Below are 13007 nucleotides of genomic sequence, written 5' to 3'. Positions count from 1 at the left end.
TGTCTACAGGTAGTCATGTACTACCAGGCTACCTAAATATTACACCTACTGGAGCTGCTTAACCATGGAAACCAATGGCATGAAGCTCCCAGCATGCAGTTTTTGTGCTGATGTTAATGCTGCTTTGCAATAATACCAATTACAGCTGATTGAGAAGTCTCTAGGATGGAAGAAATTTCACAAACGGTGGCCCTTCTATTACAGTACGACACTTGAATTCAGAAAGAGCCATTCTTTCACAGATGTTTGTAAAGGCAGGCTTCATGGCTAGATATTTGATCGTATACACCTGTGGCAAGAGGACTGAAAACACCGGAATACAAAGACTGAGATGACGTGGACCCTCCACAACAGTCCCAGTTTTCCAGTTTTTCCCAAGGGGGCTAGCCCTTTGGAAAATTAACACTGGATTAAAGGTGTGGATTTATACTTTTGCCCCTGTAGTGTATATACTGAGAACTGCCCTTGTGGTGGGACCTGTCGCAGTAATTATTACACAACAGGAAAACCATACTTGTTGCACTTTCGTTGTCTGTATCTGGGAACAGGAACTGTATGAAATATCATCTCACCCTCTGGTGTTTGTTTTTCATTCAAAGACAATGAGCTGCTGTATCGTACAGCGGAAGGGGATGTTGTCCAGCTTAACATTGACACCTTGGAGCAAAGGGTTGTCGTTCCAAACCAGCTGTTTGTGAGTACATTTTCTCCAAGAACAGTAACTTTTACTATCTGCTGCTGCTGCTGTACTGAGTGTGTTCCTGATGTGAGTGTGTCTGTATTTTTGTCTGTATCCCATCCAGGATAGATCCAGAGCTGCCAAGTACCAAGTGTCTCCAGACATGCAACATGTGCTGTTTGCCTTTGAAGTAAAACCGGTGAGAAATCTAGCTGAAATATTTTGTTTTCTCAGACTTTGTCCTTTCCTGACCGCAACTTTGTTTTCTTCCACAGAAATACCAACACTCCTATGAGGCGAAGTACATCATTTACAGTCTCGTGACACAGTAAGTACAAACTTTCTGTCCTCTTCCTCGACAAGTCTTTACTCTGACCATATGTAGCCTGGCACTGACATCAGCGCCATTTACCTGCGTACTCTAGAATCTTATGGGAATGCTTTTTAATTCACTTTAGTTTGGGGCGAAGCTTTTTGGCCTGTTTTTTAGCCTTTCATCCATCTATGTCTGCTTAGTTCCCTACTGTTCTGTATTTGTAGCGAGCCAAGCAAAGTCAGCTTGTGCTAAAAAAAGGACATGGTTGATTGATGAAACCTACAGTGAGGGAACAAGGCTGAAAAGCACACGACTTCTTTGTCTGACTGTGCATTTATATTTATTTAGTATTTATTTAGTATTTATTTATTTATTGTCATTGTCAAGAACAATGAAATTGCGTTTGGGGCTTCCATACAACCCAAAAAAAAGAAGAAAATAATAAATACCCCTTAAAACCCAAGTGTACATATTTAACCCAGTGTGACTCCAATGCAATAAGACAATCCTTAGCAATAATGTTCGTAGAAATTCAGACAAAGACGTGTTATATTGGCATATAACACGTGTGATGTGCATGCAGTATACAAACCAGCAAGTATGTTCTCATGATGTGTTGTCTTCACAGGGAAACGTGGCCTTTAAATCCCCCTGAGGTGCATGAAGCTTTCCTGCAGTTTGCCGGATGGGGGCCCCAAGGCCAGCAGCTGGTAAGAAGCCTGTACCCTTGGGATTACACTCCCTGAGTTCTAGCTCGCAGGTAGAGATCTGTCAGTATCAGTCTGCCCTCACAGAGGAGGCACAGCAGTGGCTTGTCACAGTGGCACAGCCAAACCTTGTGGTAATAAGGTTTATGCACTCTGTAATGACCACATTTAGATCTCTTAGGTGAACGTCCTTTGCTTTGACCTCCATCAATGTCAGCCAAGAAGATCTTTGCTTTGTGACAGCTCGCGAGCCGGTGAGAGACACAGTGGCAGATGGCATCTTGGTGGCACAACCCTTGGCTTGGGCAGTATGAGGTTGCTGGGAGAGGAGCAGTAGACACACAGCAATGATGTGTGTGCATGTGCCTGTTTTCATTTTAGACCACAGCATGGTGAGGATATGTTGGCTTTCTGACACATCTTCAAATGTTTGAGGGTGTAGGACTGGAGATAAGCCTCAAGGTTACGGCAATGAGCAAAGGGTTGCATTGCACCAGTGTCGTCACAAAGGTCAGCAGGCACGTGTTTCCACACGTGTTGGTCTGTGATGTCAGCCACGTTTGGGGGCAGCTCATGTACAAGGATCCCGTTGCTTGGAGACAGTCTGTATGATTATGGAAACAAATTCTTAATCTTCAATTTAGTCTCACTATTTGGAATTTCCATTCAGTTTACTGACAGAAAATTGCTTTTTTCTTTTTTCCTTTTTTTTTTTTTTTACAAAAGAAAAACATGTTTTGCTGCTTTTACCTTTTAAAACATGAAGAGTACAGAAATAGTTCCATGATGATGTTCAAACAGAAGTCCTTGGATTCAGCATAGTTAAAAGATGTGTCTCTCCATACACAAAGGGATTTAAAATGAGCTCTACTGAGAAAAAAAAAGGTATCTGGATTAGTTCCAGCTATTGTGAATCACTAAAACTATTTTTTCAATGAAACACTCAAATATTAAAATAGTTGTCTGTTTTTAATGGACTTCAGTAGAGGTCAAATACTGTTGGTCAATCTGTAACTTTTTTTATAATGAAAACTCTGAGCTGTGACTCAGATCTTAGAAGCAAGAGATTTGTTTAGCTGTTCTATAATTTTTTATGGAAAATCAGCTATTTTAGGAAACCATATCTAACATACACCATACTGCCAAAAGTCTAGCTGCACGCTCACATGAACTTGAGTGTCGTCTCATTCTTAATCCATAGGGTTTAATATGATGTCGGTCCACCCTTTGCAGCTATAACGGCTTCACCGCTTCTGGGAAAGCTTTCCACAAGGTTTAGAGGTGTTTATGGGAATTTTTGACCATTCTTCCAGAAACACAGCAATGAGGTAAGACGCTGATGTTGGAAAAGAAGGCCTGACTTGCAGTTTCTGCTCTAATTCATCTCAAAGATGTTCTGTCAGGTTGAGGTCAGGACTCTGTGCAGGCCAGTCAAGTTCTTCTACATCCATGTCTTTAATGACCTTGCATTGTACACTGGTGTGCAGCCATGTTGGAACAGGAAGGGGCCATCCCCAAACTGTTCCCACAAAACTGGGAGCATACAATTGTCCAAAATGTCTTGGTATACTGAAGCATTAAGAGTTCTTGTCACTGGGACTCACCGAGCTCCATAGCTTTATAAATGCTTGTAGAAGCAGTCTACAAGCAACAGTTCAAATTCATTCCATCCATTTGAAGTGGAAGTGTTTGGAACATCTGGTTTCAAAGATTTCAACGGGTGAGTGAATACTTTTGGCAATATAATGTACATTTACAGTCCTCTAATTCCCCAAAAGGATTTTACATATATATCTATATGTGTATGTATGTATGTAAATATATTTGATTTGATCTCGTGACCATACAAAATGCACTGAACACACTGTCATATAGACTTGTTTACAACATGTAGAGTCTCCAAAAATAGAATCCATACTTTTGTGCATCATTTTTCTCCAGTGACTTGAAGCACTGCAGGAATAATGCACTTGACATGCGCAATTTTCTGTGACACAGCTGCACTCATCACTTGGAGTTTGTCTTTTTTCAGAAAGCCATCACTGAGGGGGGCATGGTTATCCAGTTTCTTTATGGTTGATGACTGTTGGTTATCATGTTTCAAGGATCCTAGTAGATTCTTAGTGATCTGCCATCCAGGAATGGCAGCAGTAAGCGACTTTATAAAGTTTATAAAGGATCACAAAACACTAAAAAAAAACCTGGTTCTCGATCGTTAGTGGCACAGTTTCCTCATTAACTTGTGTATCTTTTTATTCTTGGTAATGATTATGCTTACCTGCAACTGCCTATTGTCATTATATATCCTGAAAGAAAAACGTGGAACGTCGCTGAATCTGTCGTGCAATTTACCTGCTTAGCTGAAGCTCATTATGGCTTATTCCTTACTGAGCTTTTCTATTGTTTAAAAACTATTAAAAACAAGTTAGCAAGCAACAGTGCTGCGCTGGGCGACATGTTGTTTTGTCAACACTTGTTTGAGAGACTTCTTAAACAGCTCTGTGCTCTCACAGCTCTTCATTTAGCCTTTTTATGTTATACAAAACTGTATATTTAGATTGTGTTGACACAATCTTGGTTTTGTTGTATGAAAAATGCTAGCCCGTCTTTTACTGAGCTTAAAAGTTTCATCGATCCAGCACCTGATGGTGTTTTGTTTCATTCTCTCACTTACTCCATTTTTCCCTTGTTGACTTTAAATTATTTTTCTGTTTAGATTGTGTTCCTTAAACGAGTTACGGCCCCACGTTTCATCGGCTTTTACTTCAAAGCTTTTCCTTTGTGCTGTAATTGCTCTTATCGTATCATTTGCTTAAATTACAGATACATGGCTGTGAGAAAATATTAACATTTCAAGTGTGTGATGAGAGTTTGCCTTTTGCCGAGGGAAGAAAGCAGGTGAATTTGCATATGGTAATAATGTATCTGATTGTTCCTCTCGCATAGCTGTTACTGTAGCTCTGCGTTTGATTTAATGAACTACCAAGGTTGTGCAGGAAAGGAAAAAAAAATGAGATGAGCTCTCGTCTTTTGTCTCTCTGTGACCCGGAGATGTGTTTTCTTTTTTTTTCCCATAACAGTTTGTGAATATAATGATTTCCCATTAAGTTTATCAGAAGTGGAGCAATTTATCATCAAGTGTTTCATCAGCACAGAAAAATGTGCCGTGTGTGTTTGTGCCTGTGCCTGCGTGCAGCCGAGCATCAGATGTACAGTGAGAGGAGCCAGGAGATGAATCCTGTGACGTTCCCCTCATTAAACCACAAGCAATTACTCCACCATGACGGTGCAATCAGTGAGGCTGGGTCAATGCGCGCACACACACACACACACTCATACACACACATAGAGCGGGAAAAGAGATTGTATTGACACAAATAAGACGATGGATTTAAGGGAAAATGACCAGTGGAAGTTTTATTTGACAAAATTAGACGTCTCGCAACTTCTCGCTCACCAGCACACATCCCAGCATGCAACTGCAACAACACAAATGAGCAACCATGCTGCTCGCCCTGCTCAGGTAGCTTTGATGTTGCTGCTTTCATCTCTGCCCTTTTGAAATGGCTATCTTTTGGCTTTTTGCACTTTCACTCTTTTCTCTCATCTAATTCCCTTGAACATTAAAAATCACCAAGCAAGTGAGTGTGAGTCCAGATATGGATGCCCTACAATTGTAGCTCTGAGAGTCCATTCAGTATTATTTATGACTGTATCAGTTTTGTTCTGAAAGTAAATCTCAACCCTGAAATTTAATGCATGTCTTTTAATCATTTGGTTGGCTGAGGGTTTTTTATTTTATTTTATGTAACTCTTTGAATCCTGTCCCACGGCTGCTTTGTAACACTCGCCAACTGCCAGCTTCCCTCCTTTTTACACTGCCCTGCATTGATCTGTTTTCCTCAGATGTTAATCCCACAATATAAAACTTTGATTTGCTCAATAGCATCCAAAGATCAGAGCTAAAAGGACTTCTGTCTTTCTGTTTTCCTCCATCTTATGAGTGATGTGAGGCTTAAATTTCACTGAAGAGGGTACAGCTGACAGGCTAGTCACACCATCACGACCTGAACTATAGACATCAGACAGTCTTGCGTTCATCTGCTTCATACTGGCACCTGTTGAAGCGGTGAAATCACAGTTTATAGACAGAGGTTTTTAAGTGTCCCACGCTCATCTGACAGCGATGCGTCTAAATTCCTTCAGGTGATGCCTCTGTGGGTGCCAGAGGCTTAAGTCAGCAGTATAACCAGCAATTTAGCTCAATCCCGGCCGCCCCCTGCAGACAGCGCGGAGTTCTCAATGAGCAAGGCGGGAGGCGGGGGGGTCATCAGCTGGCATCTACATATGTTTTTAGCAATGTATGTGTGCCTGCAGGGCCGAAGCCGATTCCAGCGCCTTGATTAGCAACAGAAATGGTTTCATGCTGGGCTGAAGAGGAACCCAGTGTGAACTATAATGAGGGAGATTTCTTTTAACACTCGTGCATTAAGCAGGTGTTGACTGAGAGTGTATCAGCTTGGATTAAGATAATGTTGTGTTGTTATTACAAAAAAAAAAACCTCTTACATTTTTGGCTTAAAGATTTCATTTTTTTAATGCAAAAGTACAAGAAATATTAATGATGATGGCTACTCTTTCACCTTTTTTTGTCCAGGTCTTCATATTTGAAAACAACATCTACTACAGAACGACTGTAGAGAGTCGAGCGATCCGCCTGGTGTCCACTGGCAAAGAAGGAGTTGTCTTCAATGGCCTCACTGACTGGCTGTATGAGGGTAAGATGACTTAAAAAAAAAAAGGTCGTACCAAAATACAACAACGCTTGAAATAATATTGAGTCCTTTATGTTGCAAATGCTGGAATTTTCTTCAGAGTTCAGATCAAAGACGGATTTCTTTCATCTTTAACGAGTGGTTGAAGTTGAACTCAATTATGGATTCTGAGAATGAATTGCAAGGGCTCAGTGCACATCTCATTTCGAAACCAGGCCAGCTAATGTGTTATTATAAAGTCTCTGCTTTTCAGGAAGGTTTTCTACAACATTTCAGATGCTGGGTATGGGGATTTTGTCCCAGTGAGCCACAGGGGCTTTAGTGAGGTTGGACTGTGATGTTGACTGCATTTGAATTGATTTTAACAGCCCAGTGTTGTTGCATGGGGTTTAGGTGAGGAATCTGTAGAGGTCTGTCCAGCTTTTTCTCTTTCTCACATTGAGGATTTGTTGCGCCAAGAGCATAGACTGAATAGAAAAGATGGACATAGTCACTGTAATGCCGTCCCCTGATTTCTGGATTATTTTTAAAATGTCTGAGAAATTCTGTCTTCAGTGCGATTTGGATTTTTAAAAATCAGACATGGACATATTCTGTTGATAGGGTAGCATAAGGACAGTTTTAACTAATGCAAGTGTTGCCCAGTTAGCTTGTTCAGCAAGGTCCATTAGAGACATAAAATGTGGTCACCCGCTAGCAAATAAGCCTAAAACAAAACCTACTTACTAGAAAAATCATCCGGCTCTGTGTCTGAAAAGAGCCGAATGGTGAACAGAACAAAATACCACCTAGCTGTCACTCACAGTGGCCAAACATGTAATATTACACGTGTTTAAGAAAATTAATCACCCTCTGTAAAATTGTCTTGACACGTAAGCACAGCCCATGATTCAATAGCTTGAAGAAAGAGCTTTAGCCCCAATATGTTTCTGTAAATTTATCATTTTCTTGCAATGTTGTGCAATATTAGGTTGTTTCAGTTCGCTGAGGTTTGCTGGTATTAGTTTATGCACAGCTCTCTTACAGCCCTGCCACAGCATTTCAATCAGGCTGAGGTCTCGACTTTGATTCGGCCATTGCAGCACCTTGGGTTTTTTTTCTTAATCAGCCCTTTTGTTGCAGATTTACTGCTCGTGCTTGTTGTGTTGCATGACCAAATTCTGGCCAAGCTTCAGCTGTTGGACAGATATCTTCAGATTTGACAACATTTTGCTATACAGAGAGGCTTGTGGTCAACTCAGTGACTGCAAGATGCCCTGTGGCTGCAATTGACAGTTAGTATGAGGTGTTTGTGCTGATATGCTGTGTTTGGTTTTTGCAGTACACGGTGCTGTGCATTATGGCCAGACATCTGCACTTTGGTCTCATCTGTCAAAAGGACATTGTTCCAGAAATCTGGGGGTTTTGCTCAGATGCACTTTTGCAAACCTAAGCTGGTCTGCCATGTTCTTTTTAAAGAGAAGAGGCTTTGACCTTTCCGAAGATAACCATTCGATCTTTATCTATTTGTACTGTCAGAAACTTTAACTTTTAACATGCTAGCTGAGGCCCTTAGAATCTGAGATTTAGCTCTTGGTTTTTTGCAGTTTCTCTGAGCTTGGTATAGCGTGACTTTGGGGTGAATTTGCTGAAAATTCCACTGCTGGGAAGATTGTGGCATTGTGTTGAGAGTTGCTGCTGATCATTTAATCAATTTCATTTGATTAGCAGCATCTAGCTGCTACTTACCCTCATATTTCCCATAGAGGTAGTATGGATGTACTTAATTCAAGTAGCTATAGAGACCATTTAACAGCCTTTAAACATGTTCATTTTTGCTTTAAAGATTGTCATGTTAATAGTCTTCACCCTACTGTACTACTGTAGGGTATGCATGTCTACTACTGTACTAGTAGTACAGTAGTACTACTAGTACTTTCTTCCTGTTGGGAGTTTTTCTGTCACCACTGTCACCAAAGTACTTGCTCAAGTCAATCGTATGATTGTCGGTGTTTCCTCCATTTCTTTGTATTATTGCAGGGTCTTTACTTTACAATATAAAGCACATTGAAGCAACTGTTGTTGTGATTTGGTGCTGTATAAATAAAATTGAAGTGAACTGAATTGTAGCATCTAGATTTCCTCTTAAATCTTCTTTAGTTGTTTTTTGGACTGTTGGATACAGTAGAAATAAGCCATAAATACTTCCACCTCCAGTGTTATCACGTTGAAGTCATAATAACAACATGTGCATTTACTTCCAGTTGTGTTTCTATCCAGCCGGTGAAGGCAAGTTTATTATTCACTTGTTTTTGGGGTTTTTTCTTTACTGAAATCCAAATATCTTTCTTTTTAGCATCTATGTGCTCTGTTGGGTTCACCAGCTAATTCAGTTGCCAGCTGTGTCTTCTGTTTGATGCTACAGGTAGTGTTGCCCACGGAAGATTTATAGAGCTTTTTTTGCTCCCAACAGCTGCTTGCCACATCTGGGTATGCACTCATTATGTTCACCAGGTAGTCACTAACTTCATCTACCTGCTGTTTGGTGCTGGGTGTTAGTTTGTGAGGTTGTTTTGTGTATTTTCCCAGCCTGCCGCCTGAACAACACAAGAATGAAAGTAAACTTTAGGTCAGCGGCTTCAAGAAACTTTTTAATATGTACTGCATTTCGACGGCTACACTTGAAAACCATTTTAATCCAGTCTTTTGACACCTGCCTCTCCCTACGGCGTGTTGTGTATTTGTGTGCGTGATTCCATTTGAAAGCACGCAGCTGGCTACATCTCAGCGCACCTCCTCCTTTAGTCTTCGCATAGCTTGCGTTTGCGTTCTGGCAATTTTAATTAATTCATGTTTGCAGCGCTGCAATCTCACTCAGCAGATGTTCAAAAGCCAACATATTTGCGATTTAATATGAGACATTTCCCGATTACAGCATATGTGGGACAGACATTGTAATTACATACCTCTTGATTACGGTTTTGTTTACAGATGCATTGTCATGTTTGAGAATAATCTTTTGAAGTTTGAAGGTAATTTTATTTAGACTTCTGCATTGTTATTTCTATTAATTGTGGATTTATTGCGGGGGAGGAGGGGCCGGGATAATAATGCAGGGCAAATATAATTACAAAATGCCAATTATTACGAGAGAAATTCTGTTACAGTGCATGAACTGCTTCAGGGTCGGCTCTAATCGGTTTTTCATTAATGGGATTATTTCTTTGTTGGAGACACAGAACATGACATGAAAGAAGTAATCCATTACCAGAGCCGAAGCAAGATTTGCCTGCTGTGTTTTCCTGCTGTGTTGTAAGGATTTATCTGCGGATAACACACTGTCTCACAAAAACAGAGACGATGCAGCTTATGTATATTTCCCATGCATTTCTTGGAGTGTTCACAGTGCACACTGTGCTCTTCAGGTCAGAAGGATTTGGCAGAAGTTGTATGAATGTGGTTCAAGGTGAGGTTGCCTCATTTCTGGAAGGCTGTACATTCAACTTTAAAATGTTTTTACTGTTTTTTCATTTAATTTACTTATAAGGGCTCAAGGAAATGCTACTCATTTTAAACATCTATTAAGGTGTTTAACTGTATATACATTTTAAATCTCACAGTACTGTGCAAAAGTCTTGAGCCTTCCCTCATTTCTTTATATTTTACTTCCAAGGAGTCAGACTTTTTTGTCATTTATTTTAAAAAAAAAATTGGTTTTGAGGGACAAATCTCCAGCTTTTCTCATTTTCATAGTTGCATCTATGAAAATGCCAAAGATAACACAGTTTGACAGCCATAAAGTAGTATTTTTTCCCACCAGCAAGGTGATTCCCAAAGAGCTGTTAGCTGGAAACTTGGGATATCTCAGCATGGTGTGCAACATGTCCTTAAAAAGTGCAGGAACAAAAAAGGAGTATATAAAAAAAACCCCTATAAAACAGATGATCAGTAAAATCAGAAGCCTCATCGGGTCTCAGCGGAAAGACGGCTGTCACGAAGGGGGGATAACATGGAGAAAAGGCTGAGGTATATCAAATCACACAAGAACTGGACAAAATCAATAGCAACAGGTCTTATGGAGCCATTCATGCAAATTTTACATTTTTAGTTCAAATCATGAGGAGAGATTCCCAACAGTTAGTGTCTACAGCCAGCAGACACTCACTGCTGTGGATCTTGTCAAAACTGATTACATGGTAAATGATGGACACAGAAAAATGCCATCAAATTATAGATTCACCAACATAATCTGGGAGGCATGTCAATAGCAACAGCTTAATTTTCCAGCATGACAATGACCCTAAACACACGGCCAGAGCAGTAAAAATATTCCCAGTTCTTTGATTGCATTAAAAAAAAAGCAAAAACAAACACATTTGAACACTATCAGTCATGGATTGGCCTCCTCATGGCCAGGATCTCAACATTATTGAAACAATGTTAATCCCAAAGGGGAATTGTATTGTCATAGCAGCGTGTATACAGTAGACGACAAAGCAGTCATATAAAATTAAGTGTTGAACGAGAGATATAAATGGACAAATATAGAGAGTTTAGGCTGTGCGAAAGAATAATGGTGATCACGCCAAAATGCAAAGAAATGAGGGGCTGTGCATCACGCTGAAGAAAACATGCAATTTCTATGTACGAACTATCATATCAAGTGGAATATTTAATGATTCACATTTTTGCTAAAGCATCACAATTCTCTTTTGATTTTCAGACGTAGTTTTGTGGGCTTAAACAGTTCTCAGACAGGAATAATTATGTGTGGGCCTTTGATGCTGATCAATAGTGGTAGGAATAATTCCACACTTTTCATAAGAGAGCATCAACCAACACGAGCTCTACCTTTGATCAGGAGATTAAAGATAGTGAAGTCATGAGATGCTGGAAAGACTTTCACAATGAAGTGAAATTATGAGGTTTAATAAATCGAGCTGCAGGTTTGGGGAGGTGGAATAGATGAGCTCTCGTATGAGTACAGCGCGTGGGTTTGTCTTTTCTCATGTCATTAACGTCTGCAGATCTGTGGAATTTGGTCGGAAATGTGGCGTCTCTTTTGTGACTGGAGGGTTGGCCAGCCGCAACCGAAAGAGAGGGAAACATCAGCTGCACAGTCAACCTCTCCACTGATTTCTCACAGAGAATATGTGAGAAATGGATAACTATCCCATCTTTATGTGGAAACAAATTATAGCATCTATGCAGAGCTTCATAACAGAGGTCTTTTTAGTGCTTTGGCCTTCATAAAACAATAGATTCATTGAATTGTGCTTTTTTAGAGTCTCTGCTGGTTTTATTCGGGCGCTGACCTCGAAAAATCAAGCTGCACTGCAACAAATTACCCTCTGCCATAGAGTGAAAATTCAATCAAATTCTGTGTGAATGGCTTCCTTTGCCAGCTGTGACAGCAAAAAAACAAGATTGGCTAGTTGGAAAACAAAATCAAAATGTCCTCATCAAGGCTGGACTGATCAGTCTGTGTTGGAACATGCTTTTCACAGAGTTCTTCTGCCCCCTGCTGGGTTAAATGCCACCCACAGGCAAAAGAAAACTCTTGGACTGAAATACAAGCAGAGCGAGTATGGAGCCCTTTTCTAATAATCATGTTTTTCTTGTTAAGAAAAGATGTTCACCCCACTGCCCGAATAATTGGGTATATTAACCAGTTTCAAGGAGAATACGCCAGTAATAGACTGAACTACAGTATTTTGCCACGTTTAGAAATGTATATTAATAATATGTTGTTGATTTGTTTTACAGAGGAGATCCTACAGACCCACATAGCTCACTGGTGGTCTCCAGATGGACTGCGTTTGGCCTACATGACCATCAATGACACGCTGGTGCCAAAAATGGAAGTGCCGTTTTTTACTGGAGCGCCATATCCCGCGAGTCTTGACTATCATTACCCAAAGGCAAGTCCCGACCAGCAAATCTTACAGCTTAACGAATTCATAGTTTTTACAATGAAAATGCAGGTCTATTCAGACTCATTTCTCTCTGCTCATCAGTGATCTGTCCAAAAGATTAATAAACTATGGGCAAAATATTTTGGTCCTTTGAGAAGGAGTCAATGGTTCAAGCCTGTGTCCATGACAGATTTAGAGGAAGAAGTTAATTACGATGCTTAATATGCAGTTCAGGGAGAACATTCATGTAATGTTTCATTTAAGCCCCGTTATCCAAAAAGAGCTTGTGATTAAAATGAGCCGTTGTTTTAAAGAAACTGATAATAAACTGTGTGACCTAAACGTGCTGAAACAAGACTGAAAGGCACAAACCGAGACTATTCAGTGTGCAAATAAGAAGCCTGTGACTAACAAGCTTGTCGCATCAGAATTATGAGAGATGCCAGTGAACTTCCCTCAAGAGGACAAAAAGATCAGTTATTGAAGCTTCTGACCTTCGGTATCTAATTTCCTTGCAGGCTGGAGAAGAAAACCCTGTAGTGCACCTGTCAGTGGTGAGCCTCCACGGTCCTCTGCACACGGTAGCGATGAAGAAACCTGATGACCCCCGGATAGGGTGAGTGACTGAATCTGAAG

The 13007-nt window shown here is 40.4% G+C and overlaps 1 protein-coding gene across 4 annotated transcripts in view; it reads left to right on the top strand.

The window, feature by feature from the left end:
- LOC308412361 (A-type potassium channel modulatory protein DPP6-like) overlaps positions 1–13007 on the top strand; it is a 102283-nt gene that overhangs the window by 79375 nt on the left and 9901 nt on the right. For all 4 annotated transcript variants that reach the window (XM_080906654.1, XM_080906652.1, XM_080906655.1 and 1 more), the window contains 7 exons: positions 600–694; positions 804–878; positions 955–1007; positions 1624–1705; positions 6360–6480; positions 12223–12377; positions 12890–12987. In XM_080906654.1, the coding sequence (XP_080762780.1) occupies positions 600–694; positions 804–878; positions 955–1007; positions 1624–1705; positions 6360–6480; positions 12223–12377; positions 12890–12987 (679 nt within the window). The remainder of the gene's footprint in view (positions 1–599; positions 695–803; positions 879–954; positions 1008–1623; positions 1706–6359; positions 6481–12222; positions 12378–12889; positions 12988–13007) is intronic.

This window comes from Rhamphochromis sp. 'chilingali', assembly GCF_963969265.1.
Source record: "Rhamphochromis sp. 'chilingali' genome assembly, chromosome: 16".
Taxonomy (NCBI): Eukaryota; Metazoa; Chordata; class Actinopteri; order Cichliformes; family Cichlidae; genus Rhamphochromis; species Rhamphochromis sp. 'chilingali'.
This window is presented reverse-complemented; position numbering and strand designations above follow the sequence as displayed.